General features: G+C 44.5%; 1 protein-coding gene across 1 annotated transcript; it reads right to left on the bottom strand.

The window, feature by feature from the left end:
• Nucleotides 1-3461: 3461 nt before the first annotated feature.
• Nucleotides 3462-18955, bottom strand: Zfp11 (zinc finger protein 11). The gene is made up of 3 exons (NM_172462.4): nt 18927-18955; nt 9637-9732; nt 3462-7252 (listed from the first exon to the last, which is right to left on the bottom strand). The coding sequence occupies exons 2-3, from the start codon at nt 9644-9646 to the stop codon at nt 5319-5321; spliced, it is 1944 nt and encodes a 647-aa protein (NP_766050.1). The 5' UTR covers nt 9647-9732; nt 18927-18955; the 3' UTR covers nt 3462-5318.
• Between the last annotated feature and the right edge of the window lie 5177 nt (nt 18956-24132).

Consider the following 24132-nt stretch of genomic DNA (forward strand, 5'->3'; position numbering starts at 1 on the left):
GACATCCCAATGTTCCACTAGTGGTGTGACGTCATAAGGTCACATTTTCATGTTCCTCTTTCAAGTGACAATTCTCTTTGTTACTAACGTTCCACTGTCTTAGGGTTTTATTGTTGATAAAGAGGCACCATGACCAACCACAGCAACTCTTATAAAGGAAAACATTTAAGTGAGGCTGGCTTACAGTTCAGAGGTTTAGTCCATTATCATCATGGCAGGAAGCACGGAGGCATACAGGCAGCATGGTGCTGGAGCAGGAGCTGAGAGCTCTACATCTTGACTTGAAGGCAGCCAGGAGGAGACTCTTTTCCGCACAGGGTGGAGTCTGAGCATAGGAGACCTCAGAGCCCACCCCCACGGTGACAAACTTCCTCCAACAAGACCACACACCTCCTAATAGTGCCACTCTGCATGGCCAAGCATTCAAACACCATTCCTTTTTTTCTTGTTTTTTTTCTTTCTTTTTAATTAGATATTTTCTTTATTTACATTTCAAATGTTATCCCCTTTCCTAGTTTCCCCTCCAAAAATCCCAAATCCCCTATCCCCTCCCCCTCCCCCTGCTCCCCACCTACTCCCATTCCTGGTCCTGGCATTCCCCTACACTGGGGTATAGAACCTTCACAGGACCTAGGGCCTCTCCTCTCACTGATGACCGACTAGGCCATCCTCCGCTACATATACAGCTAGAGCCACAAATCCAACCATGTGTTTTCTTTGATTGGTGGTTTAGTTTCAAGGAGCTCTGGGGGTCCTGGTTAGTTCATATTGATGTTCCTCCTATGGGGCTTCAAACTCAGCTCCTTGGGTACTTTCTCTAGCTCCTTCATTGGGGACCTAGTGCTCTAGCCAATGGATGATTGTCAAACCCCATTCCTATTCAAACTGGTACAGGCACAAAATTGAAATGAGGAATTACAATACTCCATTGTAAATGATAAAGTTTCACTGTGTCATTACAATGCTCTGACGTCAGATTACACCACGTTGTTGTTATGAAGAACTTGGTCTTGTTTGTTTGATTTGTTTTGTTTGAAGGAATGTGGAAGACTTTAGAACTTTGGATTACAAAATCCGTTGAATGCTGTATGAAGAACTTACCAGTTTGCCTGGAAGACTGAAGTGCTGATTATAAAGCTGACAGTGGAGACCCAGCTCATGCCATTGCAGGGCAGGGAGTGAGGACTCTATTGGGCTGGCGTCCATTTGTATGAGAGGAATGGCCCAATATCTTTTGCAGAGGAAATTTCAAGACCCATGACTCTGTGATGTGGTCATTACTGTTACTCTTGTACAAGTCTACAATGACAAAGAGCAGCAAGTGGGCCGAAAGGAATACAAAATGCATCTTGGAAAAGAAGGGAGGGTGGGGGAGCTTCAGAGTGCAGTGAAGCCATGTGCAAAAAAAGAGGCAGTGACCATTAAAGAGCTTCAGAGTGCAGTGAAGCCATGTGCAAAAAAAGAGGCAGTGACCATTAAAGAGATTTGGATCGCCAGGCAATAGAGGCGCACGCCTTTAATCCCAGCACTTGGGAGGCAGAGGCAGACAGATTTCTGAGTTCAAGGCCAGCCTGGTTTACAGAGTGAGTTCCACGACAGCCAGGGCTACAGAGAGAAACCCTGTGCCGAAAGGAGAGAGAGAGAGAGAGAGAGAGAGAGAGAGAGAGAGAGAGAGAGAGAGAGAGAGGGGTTCAGATCGCTAGAAATAAGTTGCTCTGCATCTGACAGACAGGAAGCAGGAAGAGGGCCCTCAGGGATATCACCCAGCTCCAGTCTGTGAAAGGAACGAGCCTAAGGAGTTTTCTGATCCTAGAAAACATAGGAAAACAGGTTCAATTGTAGTCAAAGTGGCGAGGAGTCCACCCAAGCTGAAAGCTGGAACTGGCAGTGTTCTTGGAGACTGTGGCAATGCAATATTCTGAAAGTAGTTTACATTCTTAGAGGCTCGAACTTTTGCTGGACCTCACAGCCAGACTGCTAGCCAACCATGTACTCAAAGTGCTGGCTTCACCTGCCTGTAAGAGAAAAGTGTAAGGCTCACCTCTACTTGCCTTGGATTGCCTATATAATCAACATTTACAATACAAGCTAAATGCATCGCTGTAACTTTTAAGGTATGTACTCTCCTAAGCCCCTGACACAGATAATGCGTGTGGCTTATTTGCTGAAAGCAGCAGATACAGAAGCCAAAAGCAACTTTCTAAAATCTACCAGAAAGGTTGGAAGCCATCATTTATACACACCGGTGGGATGAGCACAGGCATCGATCCAGAGGCCATGCATGGAAGAGTGATGCTTCCTGGCTTGCTCAGCCTGCTTCCTTATAGTACCTAGGACCACCATCCCAGCGGTGGTAGCACTACCAGTGTGCTATTTCCTCCTACATCAAACATCAATCAAGAAAAGGCCAATCTAGTGGGGATGTTTTCTCAACTGAGGTTCCCTCTCTCCAACTGACCACTAGCTAGTGTCAAATTGACATAAAACCAGCCAAGACTGCTCTTATCCTTCAATTGCTCTTAAAGTTTCTCCAAACATCAGGCAGGACCCCATCCATCAAGCAGGTGTGCAACTCCACACCACCTACAGGAAGACTACCATCCTGGAACTTCCCCACTGACTGTTCCAGTCCAGGGAGTCTCCCTTAGTTACATGTCTCACTACCCTCTGCACTCTTCATGTCCCGCCACTATACCCCACGACCTGTAGAGGCAAGCCACTATGTCAATTTCTCACACACACACACACACACACACACACACACACACACACACACACACACACAACTTCACTCTGGTTGTCTTGTTGCCCCTATCAGGCACACCACCACTGTTCTTCCCAAAAGCATCCCTGGTCTTTTTATATTCTGCCAGCTACTAACATTCCTTCTGGTGGTTGGATATCCCTTCTCATAAAGTCCCAACGACTATCAAAGGTATGAGTCCACCCAAGTTCACTCTAGAGGAAACAGTAGTGGTCTTCCTTATGGAACATAGGTAAGGGGTTACTTATAGTGTGGGTGTTTCCCGCTACAAAAGGTTGCACCAGAAAGTTTTTAGGCAGAAAGTATAATGGCTTTCCCACAGCAACACAGATGAAGTCCCTCCTCCCAGTCATCGTTCTGACCTATGACGTATCCCCTCCTCTAGGCTGTATGCAATTAGGGCAAAACTCCATATAAGAAGCAGAATGGAGTACTGTAAACTCAGATGAGGGTCCCATGACCTTCCCCACACTCCTCCTATGGATGGTCAGCCAACAAACCCAGTTGGGCTGACGCTTTGCAAGCTCAACTACTGGAGTTTGCAGTTGATTGGCTCAGAGGACAACCATGATCAACAAATAGCCACATAAACACAGCCATAAACTTTAACTCTTACATATGCCCTTCCTGGTTAACAGACAGAGAACCAGGAAGTCACTATGCTAAACAAAGAACCATGAGGCTGTTTCAATGTGTTCCATTTAGACAAAATAGACTTTATTCCCCCAAACAAAAGCTTTCTACCTCGCCATAAATATCAGCTCCCTTAAAGTGATTTTTGGTTTTTAACTTTCCTTTAATTTTTAATCATTACCCACGAGCAGAGAGAACTTTTGTACTTTCACTCCTAAGGTTTGCCATGGGATTTTACGTCACAGTCAACACAAACGAATACCAACAATTCGGTGTTCATTGTATATATCCAAAGGGGTGATGTGTGCATAAAAACCATGTGACAAAAAACCAAATGTATAAATGACTTGAGCTTCAGAAAGCTAGAACACTTTATTATACTTTCACATCCTTTGTAATTTCTGGGTTAAGTGCAAAAAGGGTGGATTAAAATATCACATACACAAAAAAAATCTCCAAATCTATACATCTGTTTGAGGGATAAAGACATTGGGAACAAGAACTACCAATCACTCAGTATTTCTCAACAATATATTACTAAGATCTGTATGTACATGCTACGGTAAGGCGGTTTGATCTCTGTGACAAAATAACATGTCAAACAACACATACCAGAGATAACAAGTGAAGAACCATTCACTCCATGTATGTACTAAAATAAAGTCTATACATAATACACAGTTCTTCAAAATCAATTCTATGCTCTCTAGAAAAAGAACGGTTTAAAACTTCTCAGAAAGCAGGATTATTTTTCTGCTGAGATGGCCTGAGGGCTGAGCTTTGTATAGTTTTTAAAGTGAGGTTACTTAGTAAATTTGGATGTAAAACAAATTCCATCCTTTCAAAGATGAGTTCAAATCACTCTGACACCTGTGATATAGTCTTTCCACCCATTTATTAATGATAAGCAGCAGTTCAAAATTTTGCCACATTCTACATATTTGTAAGATTTCTGCCCAACGATAATTTTTTGTATACACCAAGTTTTGAGGTATGGGCTGGGCCTGGGGGTGCATGTCTTTAGTCCCAGTGCTCTGGACACAGAGGCAGGCAGATCTCTGTGAGTCTGAGGCTAGCCTGGTCTACAGAGTGAGTTCTAGGGCTATTACAGAGATCCTGTCTGTAATAAAAAGATTTGTTGAGGTATTAGTGAAATGTCAATCTTTTCATTTTATGAGGGAATTTGTAGTATAGTGTTGGACTGTTCTGAGGGTTAGACATAGGACAATACTCTTCCCAATATGAATTTGCTACTGTCCAATAAAGAAGAGCAGTGATCGGGCTGTTGAGATGGCTCAGGGGATAAGAGCACTGACTGTTCTTCCGAAGGTCCTGTGTTCAAATCCCAGCAACCACATGGTGGCTCACAATCACCTGTAATGAGATCTGATGCCCTCTTGTGGTGTGTCTGAAGACAGCTACAGTGTACTTATGTATAATAATAAATAAACCTTTGGGCCAGAGCGAGCAGAGACCGAGGGAGCAGGGCCAACCAGAGCGAGCAGAAGTCCTAAATTCAATTCCCAACAACCACATGAAGGCTCACAACCATCTGTACAGCTACAGTGTACTCACATACACAGAATAAATAAATAAATAAATCTTAAAAAAAAAAAAGAAAAAAGAAAAGCTGTGATCAAAGGCCAGGCCATGTTCTCACATCTGTAACAGTTTTCAACTATGGGATGTTCAGTACACACTCTGAAACAGTACCACACACGACTTAAAGGTCTTGCCAGACTCCTTACACCTGTATCGTCTCCCCTCATAGATGGGCCTTTTTGGTGCAAATGGAAGGTTCAGCAGTTGTTAAAGACACTAAGTGCAAGAACAGGGTTTTTTCCCTTTTATGAAACACTCGGTAACAACTGTCTTCCTAGTAAGGCTTTGCTTATTATACACATACACATATACACAAATTCTATACACTGTTTGGTGTCTGGAGAGTGTGAGTTTCCTGGTGTCGTTTAAGGCAGGAGGAAGTAATAAAGGCCTTGCCACATTCCTTACATCTATAGGGTCTCTCTCTGGTGTGGATCCTCTGATGTCGGTTCAGCTGTGAGGAGAAGCAGTAGGCTTTGCCACACTCTGTGCATTTGTATAGCCTGTCTCCAGCATGGATCCTCTGGTGTTTAGTCAGGTATGAGGAGCAGCTAAAGGCTTTGCTGCACTCTTTACACACATACGGTTTTTCTACAATATGGATGCGCTGGTGCTTAGTAAGGTATGAAGAACAATTGAAGGCCTTGCCACACTCCTGGCACACATAGGGTTTCTCCCCGGTATGGATCCTCTGATGTCGGTTCAGCTGTGAGGAGAAGTAGTAGGCTTTGCCACACTCTTTACATTTATAGAGTCTGTCTCCAATGTGAATCCTCTGATGTTTAGAGAGATAGGAAGAACAGTTGAAGGCCTTGCCACACTCCTGACACACGTAGGGTTTCTCCCCGGTATGGATCCTCTGGTGCTTAGTAAGGTATGAAGTACAGTTGAAGGCCTTGCCGCACTCCTTACATATATAGGGTTTCTCCCCGCTGTGGATTCTCTGGTGTCGGATAAGCTGTGAAGAACACTTGAACGGTTTACCACATTCTTTGCATCTATAGGGAATCTCTTCAAAGTGGATCTTCATATGCTGGATCAAGTAGGAGGAGCAGTAGAAGGCCTTGCTGCACTCCTGACACTTGTAGGGCTTCTCTCCTGTGTGGATTATCTGGTGCCGGGTGAGGGTGGAACTGTTATTGAAGGCCTTGCCGCACTCTGGGCATTTGTAGGGCTTGGCGCCGGTATGAAGTATCTGGTGGCGGGTGAGGTTTGACTGATACTTGAAGGTCTTGCCACACTCTCTGCATATGTAGGGCTCCTCCCCGGTGTGGATTCTCTGGTGTCGGATAAGCTGGGAGGAGAGCCTGAAGGGCTTGCCACACTCTCTGCACCTGTAGGGCATCTCCTCGAAGTGGATCTTCATATGCTGGATCAAGAAGGAGGAGCAGTAGAAGGCCCGGCCGCACTCCTGACACTTGTAGGGCTTCTCTCCTGTGTGGATTATCTGGTGCCGACTGAGGGTCGAACTGTTATTGAAGGCCTTGTCGCACTCTGGGCATTTGTAGGGTTTGGCGCCGGTGTGAACAATGTGGTGTCGGGTAAGGGTTGATTGATACCTGAACGCTTTCCCGCACTCTCTGCACTGATAGGGCTTTTCTCCGGTGTGGATGACCTGGTGTTGTGTAAGAGACGAGTGCTTACTGAAGGCCCTGCCACACTCGTCACACTTGTGCGGTTTCTCCCCTTTATGAATTACCTGGTGTTGACTGAGCGTGTGGCTCCTCTTGAAGGCTTTGCCACATTCCTGACATCTGTAGGGTTTGGCTTCAGTATGAATGACTTCATGCTGAGTAAGGGTCGAGTTATATTTAAAGGCTCTGCCGCACTCTTTACACTTGAAGGGCTTCTCTCCGGTGTGGGTGATGCGGTGTTGAGTAAGGACAGAAAGTGCAGAAAAGGCTCTGCCGCACTCTTCACACTTGTGTGGTTTCTCCCTCTTGTGTGTCACCTGGTGCTGAGCGAGGTTTCTACTTCTCTTGAAAGCTTTGCCGCACTCTTTACATTTGTAGGGTCTTGCGGCCGTGTGAATGATGCGGTGTTGGTAGAGGACCGAGCGGTATTTAAAGGCTTTCCCACAGTCTTTGCATTCATAGGGCATGCCTCCTTTATGCACCCTGAGATGCTGATCGCAAGCTGAGTCATCACATTCTTCCTGCTTGTACGGCTTCTCTCTGTGCACACATTGCCGGATGGTAAGTTCTGGGTGTTGATCAAAGTCTTTTACAGAGTTGTTACAGTCAGAAAGATTCTCTGGGGAGAAAAGAAGACGTACGATTTCATGGCTAAAACTATGAATTTCATTAGACTAACAGCATTTTCTCTCCTGTGCGTTATTTCCCAGCCTCGTGAATGTCCTATATCATCACACACATGCTGGATTCTCCAAGGGTCTGCATGTGGATGCGGATGTGAAAAGAATGGATTAGGGGGTTAACTGAGTGTGGGAGCTATAAGCTCAGCACAGAGGAGGGTGAAGCAGAAAGATCAAGGCAAGTTCAAGGTGTGCAGGGCGCCATACCAAGTGCCAGGATGGCCTGGGCTACAGTGAGACCTTTTCTCAAAACAAATCAATGGCAAAAAAAACAAAACAAAATAAAACAACCCAGTAACCCTGTCTTATAGGGTTTTACTGCTGTGAATAGACACCATGACTAAGGCCAACTCTTATAAAGGACATTTAATTGGGACTGGGTTACAAGTTCAGAGGCTCAGTTCATTATCATCACGGCAGGAAGCATGGCAGCACCCAGGCAGACCTGATGCTGGAGGAGCTGAGAGTTCTATGTCTTGTCCCAAAGACAAACATTAGACTGCCTTGCAACCAGAAAGACTCAGGAGGAGGGTCTCAAAGCCCATCTGCTCAGACACACTTCTTCCAACAAGGGCACACCTATTTGAACAAGGCCACACCTCCTAATAGTGCCACTCCCTGGGCCACACATATTCAAACCACCACAAACCCCAAAACAACAACAACAACACTTTCTGTGTGTGATCAGCTGTGTGTTGTGGTGCAGAGAAAACCAATGCTGGCAGCCGAGCAATGAGGCCCTCAAATTGCACCTCCAAACGTGTTCTTCATGCTCCAGTCTCCTTCTAAAGGAACACTGGCCTCAAAATTCAGTCCAGCTACATTTCAACTGTTCAAGTTCCTAATTAAAGCGTGGAACATTTTAAGAATTACTCAAACTTCATTTAAAAGGAAACTTATATTACCAGATGCGATGTGGCTATTTAATCAAACATATATAGTCTCTTAACTGATTTTCTGGGATGCTGTATGCTCTTGACCTCTGTTGGCAATGGGCTTTTTGTTGTGCAGGGCTGTCCCATGCTGTGAAATGCATATTTGTAGGGCATCTCTCCTGTATGAACTCCCTGGTGTTGACTAAGAGTTGAGCTATTACAAAGCCTTTGCCACACTCCTGGCATCTGTAGGCTTTTGCCCCCGTGGGAACAATTTTGTGGCGAGGATATCTGAAGGCTTTGGTACATTCCTGTCTTTCTTTAATGCAAGCTGTCAAGATAATAATTCCCATATCTTCTCCCTATCATATTTTTGAATAAATGGTTTTGGGGGAGGTTTTGCTGTTTTTGTTTATGTTTTGTTTTGTTTTGTTTTGTCCTGCTCTAGTGAAAAGCCTACAGACAATGAGAAGAAACAGCTGCAGGAAATCAAAATAACCAGTCGCCTCAGCTGCCACACTAAGGTGACTTACTTCTAAATCTAACATCAAAACCATGCCAAGAGGACGTGTCCTCCGGATGGCAGAAGAGCAGGCAGAGGAGCCTCTCCACTGCCCTGAAGGAACATGAAACTAACGAAAGATAACCGTCAACTGCCTTTGTGACAAATCCCCAGCAGTGCCCCAGTGAGAACATCACTAAGGCCACCTGAGGGGAGTCTTTTTATTTTTGTCATTAGCCATAGCTCCTCTTTTCTGAAAACAACATTCCATGGTCACCCCCAAAATATAGACAGCTTCTGACATCCGTCTGCTCTCTTAGGAGAGAAAAGGGAGGACTAAGGCCTGTGTGAGGGAGGTGTGTGAGGGCTGGCAGGTAACTGCAGGACAGGAGGGTGTGTGTGCATGCACCTGCAGAGGCCCCAAGGGAGCAGCGGAGCCCCTCCCCCAAACTGAGCGTTGAGAATCAAATTTGGGTCCTCTGCAAAAGCAGGACTTGTTCTCAACACAGAGAATTCCCTCCAGCCTAAGCCCTGAAGTCCTAAGCAGATAAACATAAGACCCTACAGAACACAGCAAACAAAAACCTATGTGAAGGACGGACAGTAATGACCTCCATGCCATGCACGGCTGTATTATCTGGATGGCCCTGGCCCACAGAGACAGGAGCAGATGATAGACTTTGCATTACTGCTGTTTTAATTCATTACTTGTGCACTTGAAGGTTACATAGCTAGGGCCAGAGAGATAGCTCACAGTTTCAAGCATGAGTAGCTCTTCCAGAGGGAGAGCCTGGGTTCAGTTGCCAGCATCCACATGGCAGCTTCCAACCGTCTGTGACTCCAGCTCCAGGGGCTCCTGAACAATCGTCTTCTCTGAGATAGAGCTTCCCTGCCCACAACTGAAAGCCAGGCATCTTCCTGTGTTTTCCGATCCATTCCCACCTACCTGGGGACATGATTCCTGACTCCTGTCCCTTCACATCCCAAAGCTCTTGTTTCTGCTCCAGCAGCGTGACCAGGTAGGGCTTACACACAGCAAGACCTGTTTATTACAAACAGAGAATGGTATTCAGTTAAGAGTCTCCTAATAAGGAATAACGATTCTCTGACCATACTGTGCTGGGACAAAGAGATCTGAGGGGAGATTTCAGGAAATGGTTTCCACAATTATTCCCTGACATAGACATTAGAATCTATGTGAGGAATTTTCAACTTGGAGACGATAAGCTTTGCTTGTACAGTTGACTGTCGAGGCAGAAGGGGAGATGGACTGAAAGATACAGGCACAATGCTTCATGCTAGCACGTTTCTGAAGTTACCACTGACTTAGTGCAGTGGTTCTCAACCTTCCTAACAATGTGACCCTTTAATACAGTTCTTCATTGCTGTGGTGACCCCCAATCATAGGAAATCAGCTGTTAAGAGGCTATTAAGAATTCTGTAGACAGAGATCCTCAGCCAGGAAGACAAGGTTTCTGAATTCTCCACCATCACATTTCTATACAAATTCCACCGAGCAGGGTCTAGGCATTCCCTGCTCTTCTGGAGAGAAACCAACGGACACATCCTTGAATGACAACAGCTCCTGAAACATAAGTGGTTAGCACAGAGAACTAAACAAAAAGAAAACATATGACCTAATCAAAAAAATCGGATGAGGAACCGAGCAGAGGATCCTCAAAAGAAGAAATGTGAATAGCCAAGAAGTACGTTTAAAATGGTTCGGCATCCTCAGCCATCGGGGATATGCAAATGTGAAGTACTTTCAGGTCCCGTCTCCACACAGTCGGAATGGGTAGCATCAAGAGAACATGGCAACAAAGGATGATGAGGATGTAGGAAAGGAGACTCGTCACTGCTGATGCGAAGTGTAAACTGGAACTCTCAGAAAGCTAAAGACAGACCATCACATGTCCCGGCATAAACCCAGCGGGCTCCATCTACCACAGAGATACTTGCTTATCCATAATCATGGTTGCTCTCCCCCTAACAGCTGGGAAATGGAGCCAACCTAGCTGTCCATCAGCCAACCTAGCTGTCCATCAGCTGACGAGCAACAGTGAAGATGCGATACACACAGTGGGGTTTTATTCAGCTGTGAAGGACAATGAAATTCACTGGGGGACCAGAAAGACAAATGTCACATGCTCTCCCGAGTACGCTATCCTAGCTTTGAACTGTTAGATCTGTATTCTTCACTTGGGGGTGTTTCTGAAGGTCAGGAAGCTAGACCAGGGCTGATGAAGGCTGGTGAAGCTTCAACAGAGGAGGGATGGTGTAATATTTGTGACATGAAAGTCGCAGGGAGGGTGTGGGGTACTGGGGCAGCATCCCCCACAGTGGACTGGGTCCTTTCACATCAATCATCAATCAAGAGAATGCACCACATGCTTATCCACAGGCCAGTCTGATGGGGGCATTTTCTCAACTGCTATGCCCTCCTCAGATGACTCGAGTTTATGCCAAGTTGGCAAAAAAAACAAAAACAAAACCACCTAACCAGGACACTCGTGTTCTGACTAGAGAGCCGTACTGTGGAGCTGGAGAATAGCTCAGTGCTTCCCGCTCCCTACAGGGAGTAAAGGTACTTCTGACCAAGGCAGACAGCTTGAGTTCTATCCCAAGGACCCACCTGGCGGAAGGAGAAAACCAACTGCCACGAGGTATCCTCTGACCTCCACAAGCATGTTGCACAGCTCCATTTGTACACACACATACACACAAACACACAAGTGTGCACACACACAAGCAGACACAAATTAGATGCAGTGGGGGAAAAAAGTAAGCTTTAGGACAAAAGAAAAACAGGATTCTAACGTTATATAGAAAGGTAAAAGACACAGAATAGTCAACACAACACCAGAAAATAAGTTTCCCAGATGGACACTAGCTAACTTTAGTGGATTTGACTAAAAGGTCTCCAGAGAAGCGATGGGAATTCCAGATTGAAGTAAAAACGGATAAATGCATACACTCTAGTTGTCTCTGTCCAGAGCTGTGGACTGAGACAGCTGTGGGAGAGCACAGATGTGAGTGTCTGGCAGACACTGCCCACTGATTTTCAGTATTCTCTCTCCAGATACGTCCGAATACCTGTTGGGGTTGGTCTGTTGATAATTCCTTTTACACATACCCCACAACCACCCCAGAGAGACTAGGGTTGCCCGTGGAAATCATCTGTTCATGTCTTCTGAGTTTTAAAAGCAGCTCTTCTCCCTGCTACCCGCAATGATGAGCTGCAGCCTCATGGCTATTGGATGCATACTGTGGATGTTTAAACTCCACTGAAGTTGAGGCTATTGGATCCCGAAGCCTGACATAGCTGACTCGCTACAGCTAACGAGAATACCTTTATCCTGGGAAAGCACAAAAAGTGAGCCAATTACAGGCCACGTCTACATAGATGTCACCATGAATCTTTGTTCTAGAACCACAGATTTTTCAGTAAGTACTGCTGAGTAAGTGCCACACCATCTCCAGTAGGATCTGGGTGACAAGTTCCACAGACTGAGATGATTGACCTCAAAAGAAGGAGGCCTCCTGGAACTGGCTGTGGAACTCTTCACCAGAGAAAAAATATTGAGCCGTAGTTCTCATGGCAGTCTATCTGTTTTGTTTTCTCTTATTCCTTTTCTTATTTACACATTCCTGGTAGTCTAGGCCAAGATCTTATGCGACAATAATGGTTAAGAAACCATCCCTAGAGATGGGGTCACTAACATGACCTTATCCCCGGGGAAACCAACGCTTTACTCTCTTTACTCTTTACAAAACTATTATGATAAAAACTTTCCCAACAATAAAATTTCATATGACTGCACGTGTCATCGGAGGTGGATTTGGTATATGGTAAAGAAAGCCTTAATTAGAAAGAATTAAAATAGTTTAAATTATAATTGACCATGGAGCTAGAGAGTTAGTTCAGCAGTTAAGAGCACTGACCGTTAAAGATTTATTAACCTGCTCCTGGAAATATGCCACTAGCCTTGGACGACAGCGCCCACTGAATATATCCTTTTAGAATTGTTATATTTTGGTGATTTATAGTGATGTTACCTGTTCTGTTTGTGATTCATTGAATACATGGTGTCAGAGTTGTAATGCTTGGATGATTTTTTTGTGCTTTACTGTGCCAAATGATTTTTTTGTTGGTATTTGTGATTGTTTCACTGGATATAGTTTCTAAGAGATATAATGTTTGGATTTTAATGTATAGAATCCCCTGCTTGAGAGCTGCAGAATACACTCAGATTCAAACTGCCTCTGTGTTTGTCTCTGTTTGTCACCGCTGAATCCTTACCCACCTCGCTTTGGGGACCCTCATTCCAGGGACCCCCCATACCTGACTGGGGTGGTCTGTGGCAAGTAAGCACATGGATGAAATAACTTAAATTCCTGTTTCCACCATGCACACAGAAGCTACAGAGCTGCATGAGAGCCCATAAGAGTCACAGTTCAGAGCTGGTGACGGCCTTGAGAACAGAAACCAAGTGCCAAGAATTCATACGAGTCAAAACAGGGGACTTAAGGAAGGGAGATGGCTCGGTGGGCAAACATTACTGCTCAGCATTCATGGAAATGCCCAGAGAGCCTAGAGGCCTCCTTGGAATCCCAGATCTCAGGAGATGGAGCAGGAATCACTGGGGCAAGGTGGCTGGCTGGATTTGACAAATCAGAACATTCTGGGTTCAAGTGAGAGCTTCTGCCTTAATACAGAAACAATTGAGAAAGACACCTGACACCAGCACTTGGCCTCTACACACACCATCATATGTGCGTGCACACCTATACCTACAGTCACTCGTGAATATGAATACACAGTGCATGTGCGCACACACACACAAAGAATAAAAATCAAAGGAAGAAATAGGAGACTTCTGAGTGCATCCATTTCAAAGCTTAAACACAAGTAAGAATCACAATGCACTGGGAAATGAGCAATCACATTAAAAATAGGCAACTTAACTCAACAACTGACAATTGCTTTCGTAAGATAAAACAGAGGCCGAGTTATCAGAATGGAAGGATATCACAAGTCATTCCCAGCCTTCCCCCACACCACCCTCCACCAGCACAGTCTATGATTTTAAGGAAAGATGCTCAACCTCTATCAGAAGATGAAACACACAGCCTATGGCATGTGCCTGTGATCCTAGCACTCAAGAGGGTCAAATATGAGGATCATGACTTTGGGGCTAGCCTATGCTACACAGCACATTATCAAACAGGCAGGGCAGAATAATAAAATCCTACCTTGCCACGTCAAAAATGAATAAAGCATACGCTAAGTCTACACGTTAATATATTTTCATCTCACAGAATAACTTTGGGTCTGGGATGTGGCTCAGTGAAAGAGCGCTTGTCTCATAAGCGCAATGCCCAAGGTTCAACCCCTACTACTACCAAGAAAAAGTTGTCTAACTTCACAAGACCACAGTGTAAGAAGCAACAGGCAATTACAACCACTGTCGTGTCTTCACACCTAAACTCTAAGTGACTCCTTCTGTGTTTTACACCTGCAGATTCACCCAGCACAAGATGACAGAAGACTGTGGGAAGACACCTGAGCTAAGCACACACTTCTCTTGTCACTGCTCGGTAGCTGTGCAGAAAAACTAATAGGTATGTAGTATTTCCATTACAGCAAGTGCTCTGAGAAGTATAAAGTACCCCAGGGGACGTCTGTAGCTTGTTTGCGGATGCTGTCATTACACACACATTAGTGAAGTACCTGCAGACTCTGGGTACCAAGGGACGAGATGAGTCTCCACCATCTCTACTTCAACTATCATTTTGCTAACTAACGCAAATTACATTAGTAGCGGTGATCCTCAGCCTCCCTAATGCTGCCACCCTTCAGTAGAGTTCCATGTGGTGGTGAACCCCAACCATAACATTATTTTTGTTGCTACTTCATAACTGTAATTTTACTAGTTCTAAATCATAATATAAATAATTTTGGAGATAGAAGTTTGCCAGAGGGGTCGTGGCCCACAGGTTGAGAACCGCTGGTTTAGTGGCTTCCCTAATTCTGAAGTGACCATGAGACTTTGTTTTTGGGAAATCACCCAGAACACTTGAAACATAAATTGTCAACTTAAAGGACCTTAACTTAGTTAGGGTTCCCTAGAAAAACGGAACCAACAGCACACACACACACACACACACACACACACACACACACACACACACATATACATATATAAGATTTACAGGGAGCACTGGAGACTTCCCAAACATGATAAGCTACTGCCACTGCCACTGCCCGTGGGTCCCTTCTGCAGAACACACTGTGGACTTCAGACACAGGACCCAGAGGGCCTGATCTGAACATGCCCTCCCTAGGGACTAGCTTTCAAGGTACCAGACGGTGCCATGCAAGTTTCCAAAGGAGAAAAGCAGACAACAGTGCTCCATGCTAGGATGCCTATGCACGACACCGTGAGCAGCAAGCATGCCATGACAAGCCACACAAAAATAGCTTGGAGGTAACTAACACCTCCAACTGGACTTGATGCCTCTAACCAAGAGGGACATCAGGCCTGGTGCTGGGAACCTAATCTACTACCCAGAGGCAGTGAGATCATGAATCTAGGAGGAGAACCTACAACTGTCACTTTCCTGGGCCAGCGTAGCTTCTAACCACATTGGAAACATTCACCCCCCTACACTCACAGATAAATATAGTTCTCACCCGTCGTCAAGGGAACTTCTCTGCATCAGATGGAGACCATTACAGGAAAACACTAACTGATCAAAATATAGAAAGCATGTGAGCGTTTCAGCCACAGTTGATACATGGACTACACAAGTCCTGCATCCGAAGCTCCGAGTCCATCACAGTGGTGATGGGGTAGGAGCCTGAGGAGCTAGATGTCAAGACCTAAAGACCACAGTTACAGACGCGCCAACACGGAAGGGCAAAATCTCACCAGGCCCCAGCCCTAGGCAAAGAACACGGGCCAGTGAGGATTGCTGAGACCTGGAGAAACAGCCTTCAGTTAGGAAGAAGCCTCCAATTGATAAGTCATCAGCAAATGATCAGATACATAAATAGCATTTATATAGACTTAAGTTTTGTGTGTGTGTGTTTGTAAAGGGATTAAATAAAAGCTATGAATCTGAGAGAGAGCAAGGGGTACACAAGAGGGGTAGGAGGTGAAATTATATAATTATATTAATTGTAAACAATCATTTTAAAGAAAAGTACAAAAAAATGCCAGGCATGGTAGTACATGACTTTAAACCCAGCACGAGGGAATCAGAGGCAGATGGTTATCTGTGAGTTCCAGGCTAGTTTGATAACTAAATGGAGTTCCAGGATAGCCAGAGCTACACTACACAGAGGGGCCATCTCCTGCTCCCTCTCTCTCACTCTCACTTTTACTCTCTCTGGCTAGATATAGGTGGAAATATATGTTATGCACGTTAAAATAAAAACTAAATACACAGTTAAAATAGGGAGTTTATTAGGTTGGTTTATATAAGATATAATTAGGGTTACCATTGCTGTGATGAGACACCAATACCAAAAGCACCTTAGGAAGGAAAGGGTTTATGTGGCTTACACTTCCACATCACCACCTTTCATCATCAAAGGAAGTCAGGGCAGGAACCTGGAGGCAGGAGCTGATGCAAAGGCCACGAAAAAAGATGCTTACTGGCTTCCTCCTCATGGCTCACTCAACCTGCTTCCTTATAGAACCCAGGACCACCAGCCCAGGGTTGGTACTGCCCAAAGTGATCTGAGCCGCCCTTCCAAATTAATTGCTAATTATGAGAATGTCCTACAGGTGTGGCTATAGGATCTAATGGAGGCAGTTTCTCAAATGAAGTGCCCTCATCTCTGATGACTTTATCTTGTGTCAAGTCGACATAAAACTAGCCAGCACATACAATCCAACCTGGGTTAGTATGACAATGGCTGTCTTCACAATCTGAGAGACCTGAGAACCCTGCAGTTCCTTCCTCAGTTTGCAAAGCTGGATGCCTCTGCAGTCCTAACCTTGTGCTGAAAGCCTAGAGGCTTCCTGGAGATCCACTAAATGTCAGTGCATGTTGGAAGCCCAACGAAATGGGGTTCTTGTATCAGCAAAGGAATGTAGCCGCAGTGGTAACAGCAGTGAGAGACACAACAGAATAGATGAACTTATCAGCAAGACTGAACGAGCAAAAGGGAAAGCTTTCCTCTAGGACTTCCTTTGAATTGAGCTACTAACGGAAGGTACCACCCACATTTAGAATGTCTTCCCACTTCAAATAAGCTAGCCAAGAAAATTGCTCAGAACTGTGCCCAGCAGCTCATGTCTGAATTGAGTCTAAAGCCAGTTAAATTGACAACCACAATTAACCATCATACATATGGACAATTTTCACTTTGTGATAGCTGACATTTCCTGAATATGTGTAGCATTGAGAAGTTAAACTTAAAGAGACAAGAAAAAAAATGCGAAGAGTAAAATATATTTCCCTTCAGTCTCATCATGCTTAGTATAAAAAAAAACCTGCCCTGGAAAGGTCCTCAAACTAGAACTCAGAGTAATATAATTTCAGCTGCACGCTGCACGCAGATAATTGACTGATGTGTTTATTGAAACAGGGTCTTAAGATGTTACCTAGGTGGCCTGGTATTCCCTGTGAAGGCCAAGCTGGTCCTTAACTCAGTCCCTCGGGCATTATTCCAATGGCTAGAAATACAAGCGTGTACAGGTACATGCTAACATGCTGATCATTTCAGAGAACGCACAACAACAGAGTTGACCATGGTATCAGTAAACCGAAGAAGAGAGAATACTAGAAAAAGAGAGCATTTGGAATCCTTCAGGCTTTTGTTGTTGTTGTTGGAACAAACAGAGCATCCTTAAACTTCATGGAATTGGTTGGGGGGGGGGGCAGGGCACTGACCCCCCCCCCAATCTTTCATTAAAGGATCCATATATGAACTGCCAAACTTTTTGGAAACAAAGGTGATGAAAAGTCTCCCTAGACCTCAGGCAGTGAATAACTATACACACACGTGTAAGCACAGTCACAGGGTAGTAGTCATGAGGTAAAAAAGCTAGAAATCACAGGTCCCTGTACAGTCCTGAAGTGTTTCTAGTATATGCTTCCAGGAGCTATGTCAAAGCATGGACTCTCATTTATTTGCAACAACGATTAAACCCAGGACTGGGAGCTCTTACCAAAAAGCTAACCCAGCACTCAGGAGGCATCAACCAAAAAAAAAAGGAAACTTCCAGGCCAGAATGGGCTACTTGAAGAGATGTCTGTCATTAAAGAAAAAACAAAAGGGGGGAGGGGGGTCTAGGGAACATAAACACAGGGAGGGGCAGTCCTTGGGAACTATTGGCAAGGTGAGTATATGAATTTTTAAATAACGTGAAAGCTCTTGAAAAAAAAGTTAAAGCTGGCTTACTGTATGACCCATAAGTCACAATAGAGAGTAAATATACCAAGATGAGGACACAGTTATAATATTACAGTAGCCAAGATATGTAAATAAAACAGTCCCTGTATCCCTTTGGTAACCAGCCTTAAAGGCTGCAGGCTCACAGATCCGCCGAGGACAGAATCCCAGGGACCTTAACAACTCCTAATCTGGGACATGGCACCGGTAGCACCTAGTACCTGCGCTTGAGGTCAGAAGTACTGAAATCCAGTACCAAAAAAAGAAAAAAGAAAAAGAAAAAAGGCATATGTATCACCTCTGAAATCAGCCAGGGGAAAGCTCAACCCAAAGGTTTTTCGTGCTAAAGTGCCCGTGCCTAGGGAGAAGGAGTGACGTGAAAAGTTTTACTAGGATTCTAATTAATAGCTGTCCAGTGCTTTCTGCACAGACGCACGGTTCACGAACACAAAACAAGTCCTTTTGCATTGCTACCCGATGTGCACGGGGGCGGGGGGGGGCAGAAATATAAAAAGCACAAGAATTTGTTTGATACGCGGGGACAGTTTAATGTGAAGACATGGGAAATTCGTAGGAATTTACTGTCCAAGGTGCAGGCCGCTGGGGAGAAGTGGGTGCGGACCCCAGCTCAGGGCTTTTCTCGGGCAGGACCGGCACACGGGGAGTCGGGATGTCCCCAGTATCCCGCCATCGGGCTGCCAGCCTTGGGCCCTCGCCGCGAGCTGACAGATGCCCTAGAGAACTCGACCCGACCCGGGACTGGCCGCCGATCCCGCACCGCTGCATCTACAAAAACCACCTCCCTGCTCGGAGGCCGAGCCCGGACTCACCTTGTCCCGATTCCGGAACGGATCTTTTCCGCGGTGTCCCGTTCCAGAGTGTCCGGGTTCTCTGGTCTCCGGTTTCCGCAGGCTTCCGTTCCGGGGTATCTGGGTTCCCGGGTCTCCGGGTTCCGCGGTGACCCGGAGAGTGTTTGGGTTCCGAGGTGGCTAGGAATAATCCTCCCTGGGAGTCCAAGTGGTGAGGGCAACAGGCTGGCTGGCAAGAGCTGGACCGGAGGTGCAAATAGGAAACGGTCTCCAGTGATGGTGGCACCCCACCCAAAGCCCGCCAAGACAGAATGAAGTCTGTCTCCATGGTAGTTCTCAGTCTAAGGGACCTGGATGCAGACCACTTTTGGCATCCCACAGCCTTGATTAACACTGCAAGTTATCACTTCCAGGCTGAGTAGGGACAAAAATGATAGGTCTTTGCTGTATAGATTATTTTTGACAATTCTCTTAAGAATTTTGTACAATGTTTTTGTTTTGTTTTTTGTTTTTTGTTTTTTGTTTTTTGTTTTTGTTTTTGTTTTTGTTTTTTTGCATTTCCATATAGTTGCTTCAAACCCCTGTTAGATATGTATTAGATATCATGGCATGTCAGGGCAACCTGACTCCCACTTTGTTCTGGAAAGAATGCGCTGATGAATACAGAATCCTATATTGATAGTCTTTTTCTTTGACTTTAAAGAAACTTGTTGTTTGTTTGTTTGTTTGTTGTGACAGGGTTTCTCTGTGTATCTCTGGCTGTTCTGGAACTCTGTAGATCATGGCGGCTTTAAACTAAGAAATCCACCTGCCTCTGCTCCCAAGCGCTGGGATTAAAGGTGTATGCCACAACCTCTGGCTTCACTTTTAAATTTCTAATTCTGATTAGATTATTTCTGTAACTGAGATCATACTTTGCTAGATATGTGTTGATTTTGCTTATTTCTCTCTTGATTTTCAGTTAATCTTTGGATATTTCTAGTTTGACTATGGTGTATGTCTTAGCGTTACTATTGCTGTGAAACACCATGACCAAAGCAACTTGGGGAGGAAAGGGTTTGTTTTGCTTACACTTCTAGAGCACTCTTCATCACTGAAGGAAACAGGACAGGAACTCAAAAAGGGCAGGAACCTGGAGGCAGGAACTGATGCAGAGGCCATAGTGGAGTGCTGTTTACTGGCTTGCTCAGCTTACATAGAATTATTTTCAGCTTACATTGCTCAGCTTTTCCCCCAGTGGTTTCCTACAGTAGAGTACGCATGAAGAATCTTCAGTTTGGAGATGAAAGACTCACTTGCACATATGACTGAATCAAAGGGAAGATTTGGACTGTAATTCATGACACTTCATGCCAACAAACTCCTACAATCACCACCGATGAGAGTGTAAGAAGCATCCTCCATCAAGGAAGGAGATTTTTAAAGGAAATACAGTTAAAATGAACCTGCCCACGACTTCCCTGCAAAGTGTAAGCTCCTGAGAAATATTTAATGAAGGGAGGGAGTGAAATATGGGCAGGAGGTTGGGAATTCTGTAGGGGAGAGATCCTCACTCAGAGAGACAAGGTTTCTGTAGTTTTCCACCATCACATTTCTATACAAATTCCACCAAGCAGGGTCTAAGCATTCCTGCTCTTCTGGAGAGAAATCAACGGAGACATCCTTGAATGACAGCAGCTCCTGAAATTAAAAAAAAAAAAAAAAACAAAAAAAAAACAAAAAAAAAAAAACAGCATGATGACCGTGATGACCATGTGACATCAGGTGCTAGGGGTGTAGCTTTTGATGTCATCGCTCATGCTGTGATGAGTTTTCAGAGCTGTATCTGCTTCTTGGTCCTCCTCACTCCTGTAATGCTTCATCCATACTCCCCACAAGTAACCCAAATGAACTCGCTGTCTCACTACACTGAACTCAGTGAGTCCTGGAGTTGTTTCCTTGTCTGTGATTGGTACCCTGCTGGGGTGAACAAGCATCTAGTCACATTTCCACATGAAGAGTCAAACAGTGAGCTTGGGAAGAGTCGTTGAATGTCCCAGCAACAGATGATAAGATGTGCAACTGGAGTTGATCTGTGAGTGGGTTGTCCATAGAGGCCATCTCACTATGGCCACCTTGTCCCTCATGGTAGAGGATGATGCGCCTCCTTGCTGTGGCAACGGTTACATGCTCCCTGTGACGAGTGATGAGACATCCAACCAAAGGCCAGCTATCTCCTTGAGTATAGTGTTCTTGATTGGGACTCCCAGAGTGGGCACCTAACTGTATGTGGCAAGGGGCAGCATACTGTCATGATGAATTAGGTGTGCCGTGTGAACATAAGACTGCTTCAAAAGGGCGGATAAAGACTATACCGCAGTCTCTAAAAGCAGCATGAATGGAATGGGTGGCAGCCTGAGGTATCTTTCAGCAGTGTGGCCAAGAAGAAATACAACGGAGGCTCAGATGCCTCAAAATGAACTTGCCAGTGTACAGACTCAATTCCATACACCAAGTAGGTGCATGAAAAAAATCCACCATTAAAGGATTCCCCCTGAGCCAGGCGTGGTGGTGCATGCCTTTAATCTCAGCACTTGGGAGGTAGAGGCAGGCAGATTTCTGAGTTCAAGGCCAGCCTGGTCTACAGAGTGAGTTCCAGGGCAGCCAGGGCTATACAGAGAAACCCTGTCTTGAAAAACCACAAAAAAAAAAAAAAAAAAAAAGGATTCCCCCTGAAGTAATTTACATTATTAGCTCATCAGAAACTTAACACATTTTCTTTAATAAGAGTAACTAAAACAAACAAACAAACAAAAACTAAGACTTATTTGGAAGGTTAATATATGAAATTGCCCAATAGAGTCTGAAACATGAGAAATTAGGAAAGACATCATTATCTGAATTTAATTCGTGTTTTCAAATTATAGTATAATAAAAATGATACAATGCAAACAATGTGAGGATAGCCATTACTTAATAACATTTATAGTGTGTTACTTCTCTGGGCAGGCAGCCTTCACACAGACTTGACAATGAGAAGAAATTACCTCACAATCATAATTGCAATTTATTTTGACTTATTAAGGGATTAATTATTTATTCAGTAATTTGGATGGCATGAAGATCAACAAATGGAAAGATCTGCTAATTATTTACTGCACAATTCCTCCCATTACTAATAATCAGCCTAGGCTGGTGCTTGCCAGTCTCTGTGCCCTGACACAGACTTTTCACTTTCAGGTAACTGACACCAGCTACCTAGGACCTGGCCTCTGCAACCCAAGTAGATGTGTACTAGACTCTCTCCCAACTGCTGTTGTTCCCAGCCTGGCTGCTTCCAGAACCCTGAAGCACTCAGACACTTAAATATGAGCATATACATGTCTTGCATATACTTACACCAATGGAGAATGAGAACTCATAAACACCTATTGTGATGGTTTGTACATGCTTGGCCCAGGGCAGTGGCACTATTTGGAGGTGTGGCCTTGTTGGAGTAGGTATGACCTGGTTGGAGTAGGTGTATCACTGGGGGTGTGGGCTTTAAGACCCTCACCCTAGCTGCCTGGAAGCCAGTCTTCTGCTAGCAGCCTTCAGATAAAGATGTAGAACTCTCAGCTCCTCCTGCTCAATGCCTGCCTGGATGCTACCATGCTCCTGCCTTGATGATAATAGACTGAACCTCTGAACCTGTAAACCAGTCCCAATTAAAAGTTGTTCTTATAAGACTTGCCAGCCGGGCGTGGTGGCGCACGCCTTTAATCCCAGCACTTGGGAGGCAGAGGTAGGCAGATTTCTGAGTTCGAGGCCAGCCTGGTCTACAAAGTGAGTTCCAGGACAGCCAGGACTATTCAGAGAAACCCTGTCTCAAAAAAACAAAACAAAACAACAACAACAACAACAAAAAGACTTGTCTTGGTCATGGTATCTGCTCACAGCAGTGAAACCCTAAGGCACCTATACAGATGATCTAGCATGCATATACATGCAACCACATCAGAGCACGGATGAAGATTGGCATGAAGACATGCTTAGGCATCTTTTGTGTACATATTTACTTCCATGAATTCATGGGGATGTAGCAAAGTGATAATTTTTATACAGTGTTGTGGGTTGAATAGGAAATGTTTTCAACAAGGTCATGCTTAGAATCTAGCTTGTGGTGCTATTTTCCAGCATTATGGAACTTCAACCTAGCTGGAAGAAGCCACTAAGAGTAGAACCTCTGTAGTGTCTTATCCCTGGCTTCTTCTTGTCTATATCTTTCTGTTCCCAGCCTTCCATGATATGAACTAAACTGCTTTACCACACCTTCCATACCACAAAAGAATAAACTATTAAAAACCATTAGCTAAAATCTTTATTCTTCTAAGATATCTCCATCAAGTAATTTGTCCACACTGATGGAAAAGGGACTAGGGATGTTTGAATGATAAATACCATATATATATATTGTACTTTCTAGCTATGAAAAAGAGTGTCCTTATGTTTCCAATTGTTATTTGGAGCCAGTAACACTGGCTAGCAAGATAAGAAAATCACCTGCCTTTAAAAGAAAGGCAAGCTGCCATAGGGAAGGTGACCGTCCCCAGCCAACTAGATGAATAATGACTGGATTTGTCTATACAAAACTTCACTAGTAACTTAGTGATGGTTTTAAACCTTCAGTGAACCTGTGGAGCTGAGACAGGTGATGGATGTTTAGCCAGATAATTACTCCTAATGGATATGCATGTAAACATTCTCTGTTGTAAACTTCTATTTCAATTTACGAGTTGATTTTTGTGTGAACTTGTGATGAACTTTGTAACATGTGATCATGTATTCTGAAAGATGTGTAAGTGCTGAAGACAGAGAGAAGAATTTTTTTGCCCTTCCCAACTTAGACTAGAATTTTTTGCCTCTCCCCACTTAGAGTAGAATTTTTCCCTTTCCCCATTTAGGCTCTTTCCACTTTTCCCTTTAGAGAGCTTTCATCAGAATCTTTTTACAACTTAGTAATAAACTCCATAACCACTTCTCTAAGTGTCCCTTTTTCTTCCTGCGACTTCAGACTAGCAGGCTGAAAGTTAGAGCCCAGCAGTTCCTGCTGAGATAGAACAAAACCACATTGTTTAATCCTCCCATTAGGCTACAGGTGCTAATCGCCTAAGCCAGCAGTCTTTTACCGTCAGAAAGAGCAAGAAAGTTTTTAGGACTTTTTAGAAGCTATTATCAGCATTTCAGTACAGTTAGAGAGCTAGAAAGC

This window comes from Mus musculus, chromosome 5 (genome assembly GCF_000001635.26).
Source record: "Mus musculus strain C57BL/6J chromosome 5, GRCm38.p6 C57BL/6J".
NCBI lineage: Eukaryota > Metazoa > Chordata > Mammalia > Rodentia > Muridae > Mus > Mus musculus.